Genomic DNA, 23,031 nt, shown 5'->3' with positions numbered 1-23,031 from the left:
ATATGACGTGTAATCAAGTTTATCTAAAAAAAACTTTAGAATTATTCCTAATCTACGTTACGATTTTATTCACCAATAAAAGAGTAACGATGCGATCAAAAGTAGTTTATATGTCTAAAGATGATATGTTCTTCACTTTAGCTTCTTCTTCTTCTGTCAGCTGTCAGATCCTACGTGTGAACACGCCAGCGTGGATCCCACATATTGTATGTATATTTTTCTCTTGTTCTCCTCTAATCTAATATGGCTTTTTACGCGTAATATGGTTTGAAGGAATCTTGAGAGAGTACTACTTACTAAATACGTGAATAAAATTACGTGGAAGGCTTATTTCATATAACCATTTTGAATTTCACCAGTAAATGCCTAAATTTGGAATATAATGGCTCTTTTTTTGGGAGTAAACGTGGAGGGTGAACGATCTTACAAGTAAGCAAGTGGTTCTTTATCCGTGTAAAGCTTTCTGCATCACCTAACTTTCCCAATTAATAATCTTTGAATTTTGTAAAAAAAAACAGGTTAATATTATAATATGTTAAATTGAAGTGTGTTTTTTGTTCATTTGGATCCCCATGGAACAAAAATATGTTTACACATCTCAATGGTTTACGACCATGAATTAAATTTATCCAAAATATGTCTAAATTATATACATTTGCTCTGCAATATAGCTTTCTCTCTTTTCTACGACATTCAAACAAAGATGTAACTAAGAATATTAAATTCATAAATCGTCACAAAATCGAAAAAATGAACATAAAAAAAGGTGAAGAAAGATCCACTAAGCTTCCTTGTGACGCAAACTTAAACCGCCCTTGAGTTCTCACCTCTTTCCATTCTTCTCCAATAGCTTTCTTGACTTTCTCACTCTATTTTTCTTTCTTGCCTACAAAATAATCCCTCAAGTTTATTAATTTTACATATTCCCCATTTTTTTTACATCTAATCTATACATACCACAAATAGTTGACGACTTCTACTTCTATGCGACATCGTCTTATTAAATTTTCTGAAATGGACCACACAAGGAATTTGGAATATTTTAGTATGACCACCAATATTCTCATGTTTGATATCTCTACAATTTCTTCCTTTTGTTTGCATGAATATATAGAGTACTTCAAGTAGTAATGATTCCATGCCTTTTTCCCCGTCGTTATTCACATGAGTAAAAATATAAAAAAGTTTTTATAAGAAAATAAAGTTATATTTTGGCACAAGAAAATAAGTGGTAGTAAGGCAAACTGGCCTTTCAACTTGCCGTAGAATCAACAAATATCGAGTCTGATTGGTAACGTAGTTAAAACTGTACAGGAAAACTGTAAGCTTTTACGAAATAGTGAAAAGCTGTAAGAAAAAATTGTATATGAAAGTTGTACAAAAAAACTGAGAGTAAAACTTTTAATAAAGTTGTTGGTAAAGTTTTAGTGATTGGTAAAAATCAAAACTGTACTATTTGTAAAGCTTTGTTTGTCTTTAACAATCAGACACATCACTTTTGGCTCTTACGATTTTTGAAATTATTGCTGAAAAATATTCTATGTCGTCGATTTTATCGAAGTAGCTCCAAAACTAGAGTCAAAAAGATCATATGGGAAGTTAATAAAAAAAAAAAATGTCTTTGTAAACGTAATTAATATATAATATGATATTTAAATACATTTCAAAATGTATCATTTGATTGTTCGAACACAATTAGGAAAAAAGTAAAATAGAAATCTAAACGGTTGCAATCTAATATAATTTTTCTTTTTAAGGGTTCAATTTACTTACAAATTGTTTTATAACCATGATTGATGATTCTTTTTTTTTATCATACATACACACCATAAAGTCGTACTATATCCAAAATATTCCCTGGGAACGGCTTAGATCCAAAGAATATGTGAACGTCGTTTTCCTATTGTCTAAGCCTCCATGGAATAAATAAAAGTTTTTTATCAAGCTGATGACGAGAAACAAAATTGTGAAATAGAAAACAAAAGCATCTAACGAAAAAATATACGACTAATTAAATTAACTTTGCTGGTGAACTAATTAATTTATATAATTAAGAATTTATTAAGAATTCAATGGGCGGCTTAACTTTTCGAGTTATATATATAAGCGAAGAACTTCGCATCAAGCGAAACCCAAGAGCGACAAAAATTCAGAGAGAGAGAGAGACAAAAAAAAAAAAAAAAACTTTACAAAACTCCTGATTCAACCCCCGAAGTTTTTGTTTTGATCTATTTCACCCACTTCTCAGTACAATCTCTTCCTTTTTCTTCTTCTTTCTTATACTATTTTGATTTGATTCAGTCAACTAAGAGGGTGTGTTTTTAATCCCTATCTGTTACTTTTTTTTCTTCGTTAGATCTCTCACAAAAACCTATCCTTTTTAAGATCCATGGCAGCCATAGATATGTTCAATAGCAACACAGATCTTTCAGATCCTTTTAAAGAAGAACTCATGAAAGCACTTCAACCTTTCACCAACAACACTGTTTCTTCTTCTTCTTTTTCTTCTCCTTGTCCGTATTCAAACACAATCTTCGGTTTCAATCAAACCACACCTCTCGGTCTAAACCAGCTCACACCATACCAAATCCACCAGATCCAAAACCAGCTTAACCAGAGACGTAACACCATCATCTCCCCAAACCTCGCCCCAAGGCCCGTCCCAATGAAGAGCATGGCCACTCAGAAACTCTACAGAGGAGTTAGACAAAGGCACTGGGGAAAATGGGTAGCTGAGATCCGTTTGCCCAAGAACCGGACCCGACTCTGGCTTGGAACTTTCGACACAGCTGAAGAAGCAGCCATGGCTTATGACCTAGCCGCTTACAAGTTACGAGGCGAGTTCGCGAGGCTTAACTTCCCACAATTCAGACACGAGGATGGATACTACGGAGGAGACAGCTTCTTCAATCCTCTCCATTCCTCTGTTGACGCGAAGCTCCAAGCGATTTGTCAGAGCTTGAGAAAAACAGAGGATGATGATCATCATCGAATTCATCTCCCCTGTTCTGAAACAGAGCTGTTCCCGCCAAAAACAGAGTATCAAGAAAGTGACGAGTATGGGTTCTTGAGATCCGTTGAGAATTCGTTTTCTGATGAGTCTCAGGTGGAATCTTCTTCGCCGGAATCGTGTGTTACTACTAATACTACGTTCTTGGACTTCTCGGAGTCTGGGTTTGATGAGATTGGGAGTTTCGGGCTGGAGAAGTTTCCTTCTGTCGAGATTGATTGGGATGCCATTAGCAAATTGTCCGAATCTTGAAAGAAAAAAAAACACAAGTCTTTCTCTTTTTCTTCTTTAGGATATTGTCTTTCAATTTAAGTGTCTCATGATGATGTTGTCTCATATTATGTTAGTTTATCTCCCTACAACTGAAAATTTTTACACAGTTGTCGAGAGAATCGTCCTCTAGGATTTGTTTCTGTGTCTCCTCCTCCATGGTTTTGGTCTGACTGGTTTATGTTTCTTTTTTAACTTTCAAAAACCTTTTGTCATTGACCAATGGGAGAAGTTTCTATGTATTGTATTATCTCGTCTTTACATTTTCTAATGAAGAATGTAAATTATTAGTCTCTTTTAATTTTTCTATTTTATTATTTTATTTGAACATTAGAAAAGTATAAGATTTGCATGCTGATAAAGTATATAATAATTTACTAAAACTTTTCTTTTAAATAACATAAAAAAAAAAAACGAATACGTTTCATATTTATGGTTTCAAACAACTAAGCAAAATAATGAAAATATTAAAGGAAGAAATTTGAGATTCTATTTCTAAATTCCAGAAAACAAAAAGACAAAACTAAATATGAATAAAGTTATAGAGATGTTTATTCCGGCGATGATTTTAGTTATGTTGTATTTGTGTCTATTGTGGACGATATAGGGCCAGAGAGGGGTCCGTTGTTGACAATTTGGAACACATAAGCCACAAAGTTCGATGCTTTAAGGTAAAAAATCTTTACAATAACCAACAAATGTGGCAAAGATTTAAAACTTGTGAATATATATAGTGTTATAACACCTACTTTAAAGAATATTGTAAAATATATATTCAGAAAATTAGAGAAAGCAGCCTTATCCAATATTCTGATCCTTTTCTTTCAGCACGTAAAGACAGTGTTCATACTTCCAAAAATTTGAAATGGATGTTTATGGAATTATTTAAAGGAATATTTTTTTGGAACGTTTCATTATTAAAATTTTCATAACTGTTTATTTTTTGAAATAAACTAATCGGTGCCTAAACGTTGATCTATCTTTTTGGGAATTTCAGTGAATACATTAAATCATTTGCTTACGGTATGTATTTTGTTAATGAAATAAAGTATTTTAGTTGAATTGAAACAATAGACAAGATATAGAAGTCTCTATAGTTCAGGATTATATCTAATCTAACTCGATTGGTTATTGTGTGCAGACTAGTGATATGGTTTATATAGATTTTAACCGCCATATTTAGCAGGTTTAGTTATATAAGAACTTTGATTTTTGGTTTTCCAAACTTGAAAAGAACCAGATCTATGTGCAAAAAAATGATATACCGACTGAAGTCATAAATGTTCTGTACGTCTGGACCTAATGGTCCTAATTCTGTTGATTACAGGCCTTTTAAGTCCATATTGGGCCGTAAGGAATTGGCACTTCACAGTTGCGTAAGCACTCCGAATCGGAGTTGATGCTGCGTTGGTTGTGCACACATGCAAATTATATTAGTCGGATGACATATGCTCTCTTCTGATCTGATTTAAAAACCAAGCCCGATAAGCTTTCCGAGAATCGTAACCGAAGAAATATATCTTAAAAAAGGAGTTCGATCCGCCCATGAGAATATTTGCGAATTTGCGATTAGTATGGTAATTCCTTTTTCAAATTTAGCACCATCTTTTATTGGTCTTCTCTAAATCGTAAATTAAGATATGGGATTGGCAAACCAAATGTGTAAGAGAAACCTATTTACAAAATAGCATAGAATTACATCTTGAGTTTTGGCATTACGGAGTCAAACAAAAACTTGAAAACGAAAACAAAGTATAACAAACAAAAATATAACAAAACGAAAACAAAGTATAATTCTTCCTAAATATTCATCAAGTAAAGTGGGGAATAAATGTCATTCGGATGGCTGCAAATTTTTTAACAAAGACTTTTCAGAATTGATCAATTTTTTTCTCCATAGCGAGTAGGTAATGGAAGTCTTTGGAAGATAATTTAGATAGTATACAGCTTAGACACAAAAAAAATGATACTATAAATAACATATTTTTCAATTTTGTTTGTAACTTTGTATATAATAATATAAGTGTTTCTGATGTAGATATCAGAGAGGTATATACACTAATATACACGTCAAACTTTAAACATAAGTGTTGATAATATGTGTATACAAGAATATTATATAGTGATGGAGAAGGGCACGTGCTTGGTCGAATAAAAAGAGAAAATTAGAGGATACATCCCTCAACTTTATGTATCGAATTAGATAAAGATTAATATTTTTTCCTTATATATTTAATCACAAAAGAACAAAAGATGTGAGGGCTTAGGGTTAATATTAATGCAAGACACGTCGAAAGTGAAAAACTCCAACGCGAAGCTTACTATGATCCATTCTAATTCTTTACAAATGTCATAATCGTTCCAACTAGTTTCCGTTCAGATCCGTCGAGCGATATTCCAATTTATACACACGATCTAGAAAAGTTTATCTTTTCATCATACTAGTATAGTTTAATTAATGATCATTTTCTATAGCAAAAATATCTACATCACTACGTGCACTCAGTGCACTCAGTGTAATAGTTGAATATACACTACTCATTATACTATACTGAGTACTGAGAAGACTTGAAGTCAATATATCACCACGACGTACGTGTTTTCAAGTTGTTTTCGTTACGCGTTTCAAGTTTAAGGAATCAATGTCGCATCTCTAGCTAGACATATAACTTACAAAAACTTCGACAATTCAACTAGATACATGCATGTGACTGGACTCACAGCAGTTATCACCTGGTTATTTCATTTACTGTTTTTTTTTTAAAATAATTAACAGTATATTGAACTTGTTGGCTTAAGCTTGAAAGACAAGAAAAGTTCAATAAAGAGATAAGGCTAATCCTACCAAGTTATGGAAATATGATTAGCTCTAGGTTATTTAGGAGTTATCTAAGTAACTTGTCCTAATACAATTAGGATTTGGTGTTAAGCTACTCTGTCTATATAAGGAGGTGTCAAAGCTGTGACACAACTTATGAGAGATTAGAGAGTTTGAAGAGCTTTAATTTTTGAGTTAGTTTTCTAAACAATAAAGGTTTCCAAAGAGAGCTATTCTTTAAATTTTCAATATTTGGTATCAGAACTTCTATTGAATTATTCAATCTAGTATTCTTTGAATTAAAGAGAGGATCCTTATTCTTCGAACAAAAGTTTTCTTTCAACACGTTTACAAGAGAAGTTGCTCTTGATTGTTTTTTTGAAATCTAAAACATGAGTGATACAAAGAAGAATGCAGGAGCTATTGTCGCTGTACCAAGTACGGTACGAGAAAGTGGTTCCTCCTCTATCCAATGTCCAATGCTTAACACCACAAATTACACTGTCTGGTCTATGAAGATGGAAATCTTGTTACGAATCCATAAGGTTTGGGAAGTCATTGATTCAGGATCCGAGAATGAAGACAAGAACGACATGGCTAAAGGACTTTTATTCCAATCCATACCCGAGGCTTTACTCTTGCAAGTAGAAAAACTTTTAACTCCAAAAGTTGTATGGGAAGCGGTGAAAACAAGACATGTTGGTGCAGATAGGGTTCGAGAAGCACGATTGCAGACCTTAATGGCCAATTTTGATCGTCTGAAGATGAAGGAGAACGATAAAATAGATGATTTTGTGGGAAGATTGTCTGAGATATCTACAAAGTCTACAGCCTTAGGGGAAGAAATAGAAGAAGCGAAGCTTGTAAAGAAATTTCTCAAAAGCTTACCAAGGAGACGCTATATACATATCATCGCAACTTTAGAACAAGTACTTGATCTTAAACAGGACGAGACAATGAGAAGGTACTGATAAGGATCGACAATAAGTCTACTATAGCTCTCACGAAGAATCCTGTCTTCCATGGGAGAAGTAAGCATATACACCGTCGATATCATTTTATTCGTGAGTGCGTCGAAAATGGGCTAGTAGAGGTGGAGCATGTACTTGGGAGTAAGCAGAAAGCTGATATACTCACAAAAGCACTAGGAAGGATTAAGTTCTTTGAGATGAGAGAACTTGTTGGTGTTAAGGACACAACCAAAGAAGAGATCAAACTTAAGGGAGAGATTGTTGGCTTAAGCTTGAAAGACAAGCAAAGTTAAATAAAGATATAAGGTTAATCTTACCAAGTTATGGAAATAAGATTAGCTCTAGGTTATTTAGGAGTTATCTAAATAACTTGTCCTAATACAATTAGGCTTTGGTGTTAAGCTCCTCTGTTTATATAAGGAGGTGTCAAAGCTGTGACACAACTTATGAAGGATTAGAGAGTTTGAAGAGCTTTAGTTTTTGAGTTAGTTTTCTAAAGCAATAAAGGTTTGGAAAGAGAGTTATTCTTTAACTACTGTTTTGTTGATTTCAATAGAACTTTAATATTTTTTGGGGGTTAATATATATATATATATATATATATATATATATTATATATATTGAACTTCAAGTCGCATGAAAACAAGCTGCGATGATTAATATATATCTTTGCATTTCAGATACGTTAAAAAGAGGATCATATCAATCTCATAGCTTTAATTATCGAAAAAGTGTCGGTCCATTAAAGGCTTGAAGGCCTTGAAGATATAAAGAGAAGCCACCCACATTGTAGATTGGCGACTCTTGGAGATTATAAAGAGTAACCTAAGACATTCTACTTTTAACACACTCATATAGATATTGATGATTTTAAAGTTAGAACGTGCTTCTTTTCTTCTTTTTAAAGATGAATTTTCTGTACTCCAAAATTAATAGCCTCCAAATATTTCCGAAATGTTATAAAAAAAAATTATTTTAAAACTTATATATTGTAGGAATGAAAATGTGACATGAGGAATAACCTATATCATGTTGTAATCGCATATATGTAGATATTGATACTTATCTATGGAACATCTGCAAATGGATCATTGTTTAGATATATATGAGCTACCTAAATTTAAAAAGTAATCAAACATTTTCATGTAGTTTAATTATCATAGCTTCTGCTTTATTATATTTCTAAATCGTGGAAAAGTTCTCAATGATTGGGCGCATTTTGGCCTGAAATCATATCATTACACTAAGATTAAAACCTAACATCTAGTTAGTCGTGACATATGGTATCTATGTCATTTTAATATTCGTTATATCACCATTATAAATTAGGACTATTGTTTATTTTAGATTGATGTAGTAATAATTAGGCGTGGATCAACTCTAGAACGATTGAAAAAGGTATCACTGAGATCAGTATCAAGTTCGAGGATGGTTGGTTGGGATGGGATAAATTTATATCTACACTGAAGATATATAGAGAGAGAGAGCCTAGCTAGCTACAAGGTTAATTTAATTTATTTATCAGGAAATGAGGAGCAACTTGATCGAATAGTGAAAAGTTTTAACAATAAGAATCATTACCTTTTTCTTCTTTCATAGACGACGTCCATATATCGATCGATTAATATTCTTAAAAGTAAAGGCTACCAACTTTTTATTTTATTTGTTTCCTTTGAAAATAAAAGAAACCAGAATCTGCATCTAATACATGGCCGTGTCTAGATTATTAAATATCTAAAGCATGATAAAATAATTTGTAAAAAAATCTTATCATACGATATATCTCTTTATTAAGCTTTTTAACCCAAAAAAAAAAAACATAATGACTCGAACGATTTAATTAAATAAAAAGATTTGCAATTTTAAATAGAAAATAAAAAGACGCCTTTTTTTTGTCGAGTTAACTGAAAATCAAGTAATGGATGACGTGGAAAAACTCTGGTCGAGGTTAGGCACGCTTAAGGAGGGACCCACCAACCATTTATATGCCGAAGAGTTTGGAGAAACGGTTAGCAGTTTAGTCAAAGCCATTGACTCTGCAAGCGACTATGATTTTTTTTTTTTTTTTTTTTTTTTTTTNTTTGGGCAACAACAAAAAGAAATATAAATATTTTTCTTTTCCTCAAAACCCCATACACTAAATTATCAAAAAAATGACAGAGAGGAAAAAAAAAATCGGGTCTTTTATAATTAATTATAACACTCTGTTTTCCTTTTTTCTTTCATAAAGTGCACAGTCCTCGAATTTACTTGTTTGGTGGTTTACACGAAGAGTTCGTCGATCGCATCCAAATTATCATGTGAATGTGACATATGGTCAAAGAATATTAACTTGTCTAATGCATACGGAATTATGCTTCAAACTTCTCACTTGATCAAAAAGGAATTGATGGTAACTGAGGGTGTTTTCAATCGTTAGCATGATGAAACTTATTTCTTACATATCGATCCATGATTAGTTTTCGTTAGACTTTTCTAGCTTTACCAAGAACTATCTCGAGTAGAAATGTGACTTTCAGATTATACAAACTTTGCTTAATCGTAATTTTGCCCATCAGCCAGCTTAACATAAGTATGTAACGTACGACTCGATAGACGAGATTAACATGATGCGGACAATTATCTGCATATGATACTTTTATGCCTCGTAGGGATCCACATGTTAGGTAGAGACACTCTTGATTCGTTACACGTGAGGTGTCGGTTCCGAATTTTGCTTTGAACCTTGCCTTAGTGACATTTCCATTGACGCATATATATATATATATATATATATATTATATTTGTAACTTCATGCAAATTAACGCATATATATATTATGTGTAATTGTGTATGAGTGTATATGTCTTTTGCTATCGATTGGTACATTATTGTTCAAGTTAATATCTATGTATGCTTTATAGGAGGAAGCGTACCCAATTTCGTCTGTTTCTTGATGCATGCTATATATTTTGTTATGAATATGAAGAGATGATTGATTGAGAAATCAGAAAGATATGAAACTAAAAGTTACAAATATATATCTATATATAGATAGTGTGGTTTGTTTTGATCGTATATGAATATTATTTCAGTGTTACTGGACTTGAATAAGAGTTTTAAATGCTACGTTCCGGGCGCGGGAATAACGATTTTAGGTTCCGTGGACTAGCTACAAGTAAACAAGAGATGATATTTTAAAATTATATTTTTGGTTATCCAAAAAATAATAATAAATATATATACGCTTCAATCAGATGTAAATCGAACTATCTGAAATAGTGGTCATAAGAATATTTCAGACTATTTTAGTCCCAAAAAATCACGTTTTATATTTGAATAAGTTTTCCTTCTCCTAGAAGTTACTAAGAATCCTATTCAAATTCTTCTAAATTCCGCAATTAAATCATAATAATAATGCATGCATGCGCGCGTTAAACTATATATACATCGATGTTTCCTATATCATCATTACAAAGCTTCTATGAGTTTTTGAGCATCTGAGATTCTGGAGTATGAAGAGAATAAAATCCCACCGACGATATATTTCTTTTTTTGGGGGAAAAATGTGAATTATATTACCAAAAGGAATTGCAAAAACTTTACAGGCAAATAGCTTCTATGGCCAAAAGATTAAAAAGGTAAGAGAATACTAAAAGAGGCAACAATGAGCAAAAGAGTAAAGAGAAATTTAGCTTGGAGCGAGCAAACTATTGTGAAAAGCAGTCTTCTACAACCTTTTACGTTCTATATATAGCATGCGAGCGAGCGAGCAACGTGTCTCGTGTACTTCAATCAACTTGCCCAAAGACAGAGGAAGAGGTGAAAGAGTGAAAACGGTTGTTCCTTTCCCGCCAGGAAAAGTAGACTGTAGCTTCAGCTTATACATTTGTGGAAAAATTCACATAAAACGAAGATGACAAGTACATGAACATTTTCACATACTGAACTTATTGGAGGGAGCTAGTCTCTAAATCCTTAGCTGAGCTAGGATAATGGAAGGTGAGAGATGCCCAAATATAAAAGATCCTCATTACCTAGCTAAGTTTTCAAGTTACCAAATGGAACCAATTATCAGACCAAAAGCAGCAAAGTTTTCCCATTCCCATAAAGTTAACCGGACCATAATTATAATAGCCAGCCAATCATTCTTCAATAAAGCTCCCAATAAAGTTAAGCAGTTATGTGTATAGCTAATTATAACTTTATAAAAAAAAACTAAAAATGTTCGATGCAGCAACGTTTTCATATTATAAAATTACATGTTAGAAGCATGATTGGCAGATGAAACTCTAAGGTCTTAATTCGTAACCCGTTAAAATAATGAGCTAACGTGATGATTTTCTCTTTCTTTTTGTTTTCCAATGATCTTTCGAATTATTTTGAAAATTTACAAATGTGAAACGATTGATCTGGTTCTTTATAACTAATTGTTTTAGTTGAGTACCAGAGACTATTATTGATGAAAACAAAATTAGGAGCAAGAGGGCAAAAAGAAGAGCATATAATATGGTACCAATGGGGAGGGGACCACGCGGCGGTTGCTACCCAAAAAACAAAAAAAAAACGATCGGTGAGAGCGAGAAAGCCGCTTTGTGGGGACACACTCTCAATGGGTTCCAGCGTTCGGAGTTCGGACACACACAATATCTGAATTTTTCTTTTTCCTTTTTTTGTTAAGTTTATAATGTTGCCCAAAACAATAAAGTTTTTATTTTATTTTCCTATAATAATTTGCCACTATAAATTCAGACCATACCACACCTTAGCCTCTGTCTCTCTCAAAGCCCACACTCACATTTCTCACTCTGTAACTTAAATCTCTTTCGTTCCATTAAAAAAAAAAAAAAACTCTTTCGTTCGACTCACATTTACGAACTAAAATGGGTATATTGTTTAGTTTCTTATATACTAGACTAATACATACCCTAGTTTATATTCTCTTATATATCCTTACCTGTTTTTGTTTTTTTCTTTTGTTTTTTTCAGTAAGATTCATAGAAGAAAACACAAAAACCGTGGAAAAAGAAACGGGAAACAAATCAAACAACGACGTAACAACGGCGAAGAAGAAAGTTCTTCAAGATCTTGTTATCAACCATGGAGGAGGACTAATCAATTCATGGGTTGATTCAATGAGAGCTTGTTCTCCTACTCATCTTAAATCTTTGTTGAAACAAAACTCTTGGCTCGTACGTATATCATTTACTCAATCAAGCTAGCTCTATATACATAATATTTACGTACATACATCTGTTTTTCTTTTCTCTTATAAATAAATAATAATAAATGGAGTGTATATATATAATTTTTGCAGACAGAACATCCATCAGCTTTGGATATGTTTGAAGACATTCTTCACCTCTCTGAAGGAAAACAAATCGTTATGTTCTTGGACTATGATGGGACTCTATCTCCCATTGTTGATGATCCTGATCGAGCTTTCATGTCTAAGAAGGTTCATTTCCATTACGAATATCAATAAAGAAATTTACTTAATTATTGAAAAAAATTATTTAACTTATATTCTCCTTTGGGTCTGATTTTTTTAGATGAGGAGAACTGTGAGGAAGTTAGCAAACTGTTTCCCGACGGCCATAGTTAGTGGGAGATGCAGAGAAAAGGTATTTATTAAACTTAAAGTCTTTAAACTAATGATTTGATTAATAGTTCTTAAACTAAATAATGATTTGATTATGACAATTTTTCAGGTTTATAATTTTGTGAAACTGACTGAGTTGTACTATGCTGGAAGTCATGGAATGGACATCAAAGGACCAGAGCAAGGTTCCAAATATGAGGAAGTAAGTTTTTTCTTTACTTTTTACATAAATAAAAATTTGAAAGTGAAATAAATTAATATCAACTTTGATCCTCATATTTTGTTGTTGCATACAAAATTTACAGGATAGTAAATCTCTTCTTTGCCAACCAGCTACAGAGTTTCTCCCCATGATCGATGAGGTCACAACCTCCTTCAAGATTACTTAGTCTCATATATTCAAATAACAATATTTTAAAATAATAATATAGACCTATTTTCTTGTCACTTACATTTATTTTAAATATTTTTTGTACAGGTTTATCAAAAATTAGTGCAAAAAACAAAACTTACTCCCGGAGCCCAAGTAGAGAACAATAAGTTCTGTGTGTCTGTTCACTTTCGACGCGTCAATGAAAATGTACGATAATATTCTCTTTTCTAATTCTATTAATCATGTTCTTAAAACGAAACTAGTCACTTAATTGATTAATTTATATATTGACAGAACTGGAGTGATTTGGCCAATCAAGTTCGATCAGTAATGAAGGACTACCCTAAGCTCCGTCTTACTCAAGGAAGAAAAGTACGATATAGTATTAATTATTTAATTAGAGTTTAAGGTAAAGGACTAGTGTTTACTTTATTAACAGGGTTTATTTATATTCTGGTATAATCATTTCAGGTTTTGGAGGTTCGTCCTATCATTAAATGGGATAAAGGCAAAGCACTCGAGTTTTTATTAGAATCACTAGGTAAAATATTCCTCAACTATTAACTAATTTAATTACGAGTGGGAATTAACTAATTTTGATTAAGATCAGTAATATTAATCAAAATTCGTATTGGCTTTGTGTAGGATACGCTAACTGTACCGACGTGTTTCCTCTTTACATCGGAGATGATCGCACAGACGAAGATGCATTTAAGGTGTGATATTGTGATATTGAATTTAATTAGTTAACGTTCAATAATCTTTTTTTTGGTTAAAGTAAGGTTCAAAAATCTAACTAGTAAGTTTTATTGAATAACGTTATAGATATTGAGAGAAAGAAGACAAGGTCTTGGCATCCTTGTATCCAAATTTCCAAAAGAGACCAATGCGTCTTATTCTCTACAAGAGCCTGACGAGGTAAATTGATTAACAGAATTCTATCTAAATTAGAAAGTTTCCATTATGTTTTGGAAAGTAAACTATTGTTATGTATGTGACCAAGAATCTTAAAGCTAAGCTGATATTGTACTATTTTCTTAATTGTTAACAGGTTATGGATTTCTTGCAACGTTTAGTGGAATGGAAACAATTGAGATCTGGAGCATGATGAGAGCTTTTAGTACAGAAGTTTTTTTTTAATATCTTTTTAATTTTAATATTTCATTTTCCGTTTCCTACCTTTATTGTACTCAACGCATATATAAAATGTTTATAAGAATATTTTAGATCCATTCTCATGGGATGTATTTTATATTATTTCAATCAATGTGGTTCTATATAATTTTCACTATGAGTCTATGTATAAATACTTTGACATGTATTTTTTCATGATTCTCAAAACGAATTGAACATATATTGGTTTAATAACATGTTTCTATTCAATTTTGACTGTTCAATCTCCATTACAAAATTCTTATACGATTTTTTGAGACTTTAAAAGGATTCCTAAGAATTAAAATTAGACAAATAGTGTTATTATAAGATGGTTCCATTTTTCTTTTTAAACAGTTTGGTTAGGATTGTGTTTCTATTTTCGGATTAAAAAAAAGGAGAGAGAATTATTTGACTAGATGAACGATATGATTTTTAGATCATTTTTCAATTCATATCAAATATAACCATATCGGCTTTTATGGATGACCCATCGTCCTACTCTAAATTAAATTCTTTGGATATCTTAGTTCATATATGATATTTCTTCTAATACAGGGCTTCTCAGAAATAGAATTATAAAAGCTGTTAAAAAAAAAACAATAGAATCTTAAAGCTAAGCTCATCGTATGGAATCTATTTGCAAAGCTAAGATTTTTTATTTATTTTACTTTACTTTCGGAAAACATGATGAAAAACGGAATATTCTATGGGGCACAACTTGTGTGGGAAGATAACGTCAAACAGACTCGACCTGTGATCGGATCTTTTCTTCTAAAAGCTGGACTAATTAAGGGAGTCTGTTTAACTACGTTTTTTTAAGTTTTTTTTTAAAAAAAGACAGAAATATATAATATATATATATATATATATATAACGCCTAATTATGCGTAACCAATTATCTTAGGATGGAATCTTATGTAACATTATGTTTCCAAGTCTTAGGAATCCCAAGAAGAGAGCACCAAAAGAGAATCTCTCTGACATACAACTCTATATATACTTTGAAGTCAATGTTCAACAGTTTGTGTTTATCAAGAAGACCTCGTTCAAATGTTTTTTTCTTTCTAGTTTTTAAATGCCGAGTTTTTGAATATAAACAATAATAACATTTATAGATCTGCCATATTCACAAAGTCCACTCTGATCACCTTCATTCGATCTTAACGTTATTTATTTCGGATTAGTGTAACCTAAAGCAAAAAAAAAACAAGTATTTTAAAATTCCCTTCATTTTTTCCATTTTTTTCTGTTTTCCTAACTCAAAGTCAAACAGCTGAAATTGTAGATATTAAGGAAAGAATATCATTATATCACCTATAATTACTCAAATCTCATATAATATTCAAATATATATTAATTATATTATTTTATGTAATCTTTTTAATTATGTCATTTGATTATAATTTATGCTTATATATAAGTTGTATCATTCCATTTGATAATACAACAACACTAATCATACAATCCTATTCTCTCTATTCACAATAGAAGCGTGAGATAGCTAAAAATTTAAAATTATATAAATAGTTATATATAATATAACACAAAAGTGCTGTTGATTTTAGAAAATCAAGTATCTGAATTTATTGGCAGAAGTTTTACCATACTTTACCCAAAATTGAGCATGTCGACAATCTAGATTAATATTTGATTGTTAGGGTCACAATCCCATGTGGTCAAACTCAATATTTTGACTCATGAAAAGATGCAAATCAAGATTTTCAATAGTTTCCTCATAACTAATGAACAAAAAAAAAACTAGGTCTGATATAATTGTATAATCTGTTTCAAGGACCAACTTGATTGACTTCTCGTATCCTAGACGTGGACTTAATCAATTACAAGTGTACATGTTCTTATAGCTATAGCTTGAGAGACAATGAAGAAAATGTTTTGTTGTTAGCGATTAAAAAGTAATTAGATAAATCATTATAGCTAGTTAGGCTTTAATTATAGTAGGGTTTTAGTCTTCCCACGTTATTAGCTGTCTACTTTTGAACAAACCACCAATGCTACTTCACCCATTTCTCCCGACATGCCACAAGAAGATCATTGTAAGATTTGGTGGCGTATAAATATATAACTATAATTATGATATAGTTTAGATAATTTTGATGCTCCAAAGTTATTATGGAAGCGGATATTAATTGGTTAATTTATATGACTAACAACCCTAAGTTCTTAGGCTATGCTCTAGACTACAGCATAATGGAAATTCTAAAGCCAATTGGCCCGTGAATTGTGAAGCTCTATGGTTTGCCAATCACACACTATCGACACGTGCTAAGCACTATATTTACAAAATCTATTTTCCCTAACATATTTTCGTCATATTCAAATTATTCAATGAACCGATAACTCAGAGAGTCGGAGTATTTGATTTACAATAACAAATAAAAAATAATACTTAATGAAGGAATTAGCTCTAGATCCGAATCTTTCATAGAATCATTCATAGGCCTCCCAACTTATGTGCCCATTGAGTCGTTGGAAAATAGTTTGTTACACGTAAATTCATAGTAAAGAAGTAAGACCTACGGATATACTTTCGGATTATACCAATCATTTTACGAGAGTATCATATTTAACAAGCGCTGAGTTTAACTAATTAAAGTATTAAGCGATACAAGAAACACGCGAGTTAACGAGTTTGAGATCTCACAGTAAAATCTTTTTTTCTCATCTGGAAACCATCTAAAAAATTCACGAAATCACTTGAAAGATTATTACAAATTTACTAGTTATCTCTATCTCCTACTCGAACACTCTCTACTCACGTACATGATTAAAAGCGTAGTCATTTACTAAAATTGAGTTTGCCTATGATTGACAAAGAAACGTTGAAATAAAAAATCCGATGATAATTTGCTTCACGTTGACCAGAAAATATGTTATTTTGTTATGTACATATGATACCACTAATCAAACTAAGATTTGGTGCAATTCTTTCTTTCTTCTGTGACTTAGCATTTTCTTTAATCAGGTTAGGGTTTTGTATTAAGGATAAAGACATGTATTTTAATTAACACACTACACTAAACAATTCCTTAGAAATGGTTGGAAAGCAAAAGTTACGACGGAAGAGTTGGAATCCACCAGAAAAAGTGAGAGAGAGATTCTCTATTGTTTTAACTTTTTAACTTTAATTTCTCCAATTGTCCTTATAAAAGAATAAAAATATTTCACGCTCCAATTATTGGCCGACTACAAATTTTAAAAGCATATAAGCACAAGAATAGTAGCATCAAACCAATTATTGGTCGCCGTAAGATTTCAAGTTTGTAGACCCTTTTTATGCATATATAGGTCAATTTTAAAAGACCCATTCCTACGAGAAAGTATGAAAATAGTAAAAGAAACCTTAATATTTAATAATGTATGCCTTATTTGAACTTTGAGTTTGGCATCAACTGAATGTGAACGCATTCAAGTTTAACGTCCCTGACTTCCTCATATATAAAATAAAAATCCGGCCTTACATTTCCATTTCACTTTTTAAAAAAACTGCTTAAAATTCAATTAACAGTAAAAACAATAAGCTACTAAACCAAGAAAAATAAGATAAAGAAGGCTCTTCAATTGATTAATACAAGACCAGCAAGACTACATCTTAACCATCTATTATCTACGTAACTATATTGTCTCCACATGCATTAATAAATAATTTTAGATATATTTGTCAAGTACGTTAACAAGAATATATATTTGTGAACTAATAAGAATGCCAAGGAACATTTCACATGACCAAGATGGCAAGATCCCTTTTTTCGTTAATCATCTTAAGGTGTTTTATCAATGAATATCTAACACGTGTTCTCTGAAGGATGTGTCATCATTTACGCAGCCACATCCATATATATGTAATTATGAGTATGGGAAGTTCCAAACTCTTTGGTGGCATGTGGAGGCATGTGACTCAGATGCCCTCATTAGGGGGAGCAAAACTTATGTGTCCATCTTTTACTTGAACAATCCTCTCTGACACTTCTTAGAAATAGGAAATTTTGTTGTATTTACATTATTTTTAACAAAGTCTAAATAATTTTAGTGGATGATGATCGGCTTTAAAACTAAAATAAAGAAGAGAAAAGGTTTCTGTTTTATTATACACGGCTGCTAAGAAAGTACAAGAACCACTTAAAGAAGAAAAAAAAAGGCATGGGTTCCAAACGAGACCATGTGGAGTTGTAGGATAAAGAGTTTGTATTGGTCTTTAGTTTTTGTTTTTTTTTTGAACAGCATTTTATTGGTCTTTAGTTATGCTGGTTTAAACCGGTATTACCATCCACTGGTTTGGTATTGGGTCTGAAAATACTGAGTACGAAAAAAAATTATGAGAAAATAAAACTTGATGAGTTACGAATGGGTTACGAATAAGATGAGTTACAATCTGTCTTAAATTCGAAAGTAGTTGAAGTGGATTAATTTGTACCCGAAAGAAAAAACAAAACTAGTTGAGAGTTAAAAGTCTGATGTTTCACCTAATCACCTTCATAACCGAATATTTAGAGTGATCGATGAGAGAGGTCGGTAGACGAAACAAAATTCACAATTTCGACATGACTAACTTCATAGATAAATTAGGAGAGAGAGTAATAAAAAGGTAAGTTGGACACGTCTCTCAAGCGATAACCAGGCACTCTGCTGGAAAGATTTATTAATTATTTTTATTTATAATACTAAACTTAGTTCTTATGCCGTCCACACACACAAAAAAAATACATGTAACGTATTGAAGTGTTAGTATAGTTCATTAACATAACATCCTTACAGTTCATATTTATTTGTATTATTTGTTATTAGCATCAATATATCATAGTAGAAACAAATTAATAATGTTGTGTTTCTTCTTTATGCTACTGCAGTAGCAAATCCTATCCGACGTTTCTTTATATCTTGAAAATCGAACAGAGTGTGATACCTTCTCATAAACGCTAATCCGAGAAACCTACATGCCAGTTTAGTTCTCTTACCAGCGGACCTAAAATATCCGTCATCCCGGAGTTAATAATTGCTGTGCACGGTACAACACAATGTTTGGTTGGGTTTTGACCAATGTAGCCATCTTCACTGTCCAAAAGTCTATAAACGGCGTTGTTATGACAGGAACGTATGTATGGTCTTCTTGGAAATGCTCCTGGTTGTATCCACCAAAAATTACTACCTTACCCCACCAGTTGATCTCAACCAAATCCAGATAATATTCTCGTGATAGATTTTTGTTTAATCAGGTTCTCTAAAATGGTGACCGTTCCCTCCACCAAAACATTATCTCGGGCTAAAACACCCCTTATGACACCCTTATAATACGCCATCTCCACAACTTTTCCTCCTATACAATGAGAGAATTAAAAGTTAGAACGTACGCATCATAGATGAATAGAGAGCTAGAAGAGCATGCAAACAAAAAAATTACGGCTGGAAACGTATGTTGTGGAGGTTGACGCATCGAACTTGGGATGTCCAGGATAAGGCCACCACGCTGATGGAACCCATAGGTTACTACTACCCAAATCAAAGACTGTTTTAAATAATTGGCATGGGTTCCCAGTCCCTATGCTAATTTCGCCGTAGAAGACGACTTCACGGTAGTTTCGTAGACCCACGGCTTTGGTGATGCCTACATTCATCTTGATGGTAATAGTGTGGTTAGAAGTTACTAACCTTAAGAAAGTATTAACAGGAGAAATATGAGAGATTGCATATTATGAAAAATGAACTTTCGTTATTAAAAGAGTAGAATTCAAACACAGATGATGTAATGAAAAAGAAACAAAAGCTTGATATAAATTATATAGCACGATACTGATGTATAAAAATAAAACATGAGCTTTTTGTGGTGTGAGAAGTGTGTATCGAGGCTTTGTGGGTGTTAAACTGTAAATCATGCTTTTGTGGATGTTGAACTGTAAATCATGCTTTGTGGATGTTAGATTATTTTATCTTTGCTGGGAAAGTGGTTATAATTGGGCCATAGTTTAATGGGTCATAAATAACCTCAAAACAACATTGCACAAAGTAAGAGGGGAGGGGTATTAATAGCCAGCCAAAGTTTAATAATAAAAATCTCACTGAATCATAGTTCTATGTTTTTAAAAAAAATATAAAACTCTAAAAGATAATCAAATCTCTTAAAAATTCACTCAAATCTTTCAAAAACTCTAAAATATTGAAATCCTATCAAATCCTTTAAAATTCAAGTTCAATACCCTCTCTAATTAACAAAGATCAAAACAAAACAGAACCATATTTTGATTAATTATATCGATACCGCCATACAATCCAAGAAGGTATATGATAAAGGGACCATAAGCACATCATCAACCCATTCAATCTTGCCCCAGACTTCGTCACCTCCACGACACTTTTCAAGAGCAATCATCGCAAACCAAATTTTCTTGTTTCGTTTAGAAAGCGTAAATCTGTCCCATACCATTACGAGTTTCCCAGCAAAGTTAACTATTTCAACCCTATCTGTTTCACCGAACTTATTTAAAAAATCCACACCTCTAATCATTCTCCAGTATTTAGACTTCGTGTCCAACCACCAGCACTTTTTGTTATGATAAATATAACGTACTTTATCAATCAGACACACACTGTAATTTAAGAGTACTTTATCTTCAACGTCCCATCTACCTTCTTGAGTATCATAAATATAATACTTCTTCTCGCTACAAAGGTAAATCTTTTTCTGATGAATTTGGATTTTCCTAACCCAATGTCCACGGGCCTCTGGACCAGGGTCTGGCAAAGGTTCCCATGTTTGAGTCTTTATGTCGAAAACTTCCGCCCAATTCATGGATTCATCTGACGCACACCCTCCCATTACATATATTTTAGGATAAATGCCAGCAACCACTGCGTTGTTCCGGGCCATGGACATGCTAGGGGCTTTACGCAGGGTGTGAAGACTCCTATTTCTATATACCCACACAGAGGAGGAAGGAGCATCGTATCCACCAATTATGTAGGTTTCTGAACCAACAGTCATACAGGGTATTGGTGCTTGATAATTGTACGATGAAGGCAACGGCACCAGTAAATTTCCAGTAGGCTTTTTCTTGATCCGCGGGCTATTGTTGGTTAGGGTTTGATTAGGTTTTATCCAAAGAGTGAACCAACAAGGATCAGAACGAGTTGGCAATTTTAGCAATACGAAGAGGCGGGTTTCTTTAGTCCCAAGCTGAGATCTTGCCTTGTAGAGCTCGTCTGATAAGATGATTGAGCGGAATTGCTTTGATACGAGGCAGAGTATTGGGTAGTACGATCCGGAGACGTGGGCTAAGCAACTCACAACGATTTCGTGTGGTAGTGATGAAAATGACGGAGATTGGTTTGCACTATGGGGTACGTCTTCTTGGGAGATCATAGCTCTAGGAGTTACGGCTAAATAATACGGTCAGCTACGTATTAATCAAAGAACCAAATAATACGGTCAGCTACGTATTAATCAAAGAACCTTTGTTTGCTTGATGTTAAAGCAATCCCTTGATCTAACTAAAAAATATAGTTGAACCAATTAGAAAGTTAGCAATCAAATGGGGGATGTGGTCAAGGCAGGTGTGATCATAATTTATAGGTGACGCGTTGAGTTAGATGTACACAAATTATTATATGAGATCTATGTATATCTTCAACAATAATTTTTTCCCCCAAAAATTAGTTAAAATAATCTAGTGATTATAAAAATTTAATATAGATAGGAGCAATGTTGTATGATTGTATCTATAAACTCTACCTACCAGGTAAAATACAAAATTTTAAAATAAATGTAGATTTTTAAAATATACTGCGTGATTTATTGAATTTATAATTAATAATTTTGTCGAATTCAACTCACACATACATATATATAACTATCACGTCATAAATTTTGATTTTCGTTAGAATATAAGAAAATTAAATTGAAAAAGAGAAAAAGCCAAAAAGGTAGACATTGATAATGATAGTTGTAAATGGCCAATTGGCCTAACGTGTTGGTTTGATTTCTCAAATTCCATAGCTTTGATGATACTATATGAATGTACTACCCATTGATTTTGTCAATAGATAGTGAAAACCTGAACATAATTTTTTTTGAAATACTCATAATTTAAAGAACATGACTTAAAAAACCAGTGACTTAAAAGACTAAAAACAAAAGCATGATCACAAATATTGATCAAACCGGTTTCACTTCACAACGCAAGAAAACATATGAACTAGGAACCGTACGCACAATGCTAGCCCACTCAACCTTTCCCCAAACTTCACCATCGATGCGTCTTTCAAGTGCAATCACCGCACACCAAATATTCTTGTTTTGATGACGAGGCTTCGCAAATATTTCCCACAAAATTAAGAGTTTCTCACCATAGTTAGTTATTTCAAGAAAACCAGAACGACAATACCGATTCAATGTAGCTAAACCCTTGATAACTTTCCATTGTTCATGCTTTGTGTCATACCACGAGCAACTTTGACTACGGCCACAACGGTACCATACATTCTTTATCTCACACTTTCTCTCAATCATCACGAATGCTCTTTCAACATCCCATTTGTCTTCTTTAGGATCATAAACATAGTCCCTCGTATGGCTGTTCTTAACGTAAATATTTCCTTCCACCACCTCCATATATTTGATTGAAGATAAACGTAGCTCAACCCCAGGGTCAGGTAAAGGTTACCAAGTTTGCGTTTTTGGGTCAAAAACCTCAGCCCAATACGTGGATTCATGTGCTGAACAACCTCCCATTACGTATATTTTTTCATCGAGGACACACGCAACAACGTTGGCTCGAGCTACCGTCATGCTAGGGGCTTTACGCCAGGCGTAAATAGTACTCTTATCACAAACCCACATGAAAG

At 32.7% G+C, this 23,031-nt stretch overlaps 4 protein-coding genes across 4 annotated transcripts; 2 read left to right on the top strand and 2 right to left on the bottom strand.

The window, feature by feature from the left end:
* On the top strand, window positions 2,150-3,577 carry LOC104720901 (ethylene-responsive transcription factor ERF060-like). The gene has a single exon (XM_010438798.2). It carries the CDS (start codon window positions 2,390-2,392, stop codon window positions 3,260-3,262), a length of 873 nt encoding a protein of 290 aa, XP_010437100.1. The 5' UTR covers window positions 2,150-2,389; the 3' UTR covers window positions 3,263-3,577.
* LOC104720900 (probable trehalose-phosphate phosphatase H) lies at window positions 11,824-14,322 on the top strand. The gene is made up of 12 exons (XM_010438797.2): window positions 11,824-11,935; window positions 12,038-12,240; window positions 12,366-12,506; window positions 12,601-12,672; window positions 12,760-12,852; window positions 12,956-13,012; window positions 13,129-13,230; window positions 13,318-13,395; window positions 13,495-13,564; window positions 13,669-13,739; window positions 13,849-13,941; window positions 14,075-14,322. Exons 1-12 carry the CDS (start codon window positions 11,932-11,934, stop codon window positions 14,129-14,131), a joined length of 1,041 nt encoding a protein of 346 aa, XP_010437099.1. The 5' UTR covers window positions 11,824-11,931; the 3' UTR covers window positions 14,132-14,322.
* Window positions 20,438-21,550, bottom strand: LOC104727500 (putative F-box/kelch-repeat protein At4g39760). Its single transcript, XM_010446602.1, has one exon. The coding sequence runs from the start codon at window positions 21,548-21,550 to the stop codon at window positions 20,438-20,440; it is 1,113 nt and encodes a 370-aa protein (XP_010444904.1).
* Window positions 22,343-22,798, bottom strand: LOC104727499 (putative F-box/kelch-repeat protein At4g39756). Its single transcript, XM_010446601.1, has one exon. The coding sequence runs from the start codon at window positions 22,796-22,798 to the stop codon at window positions 22,343-22,345; it is 456 nt and encodes a 151-aa protein (XP_010444903.1).

Source organism: Camelina sativa, chromosome 11, assembly GCF_000633955.1.
Source record: "Camelina sativa cultivar DH55 chromosome 11, Cs, whole genome shotgun sequence".
NCBI lineage: Eukaryota > Viridiplantae > Streptophyta > Magnoliopsida > Brassicales > Brassicaceae > Camelina > Camelina sativa.
The sequence above is the reverse complement of the archived record's forward strand: the minus strand, read 5'-3'. Positions and strand labels throughout refer to the sequence as shown.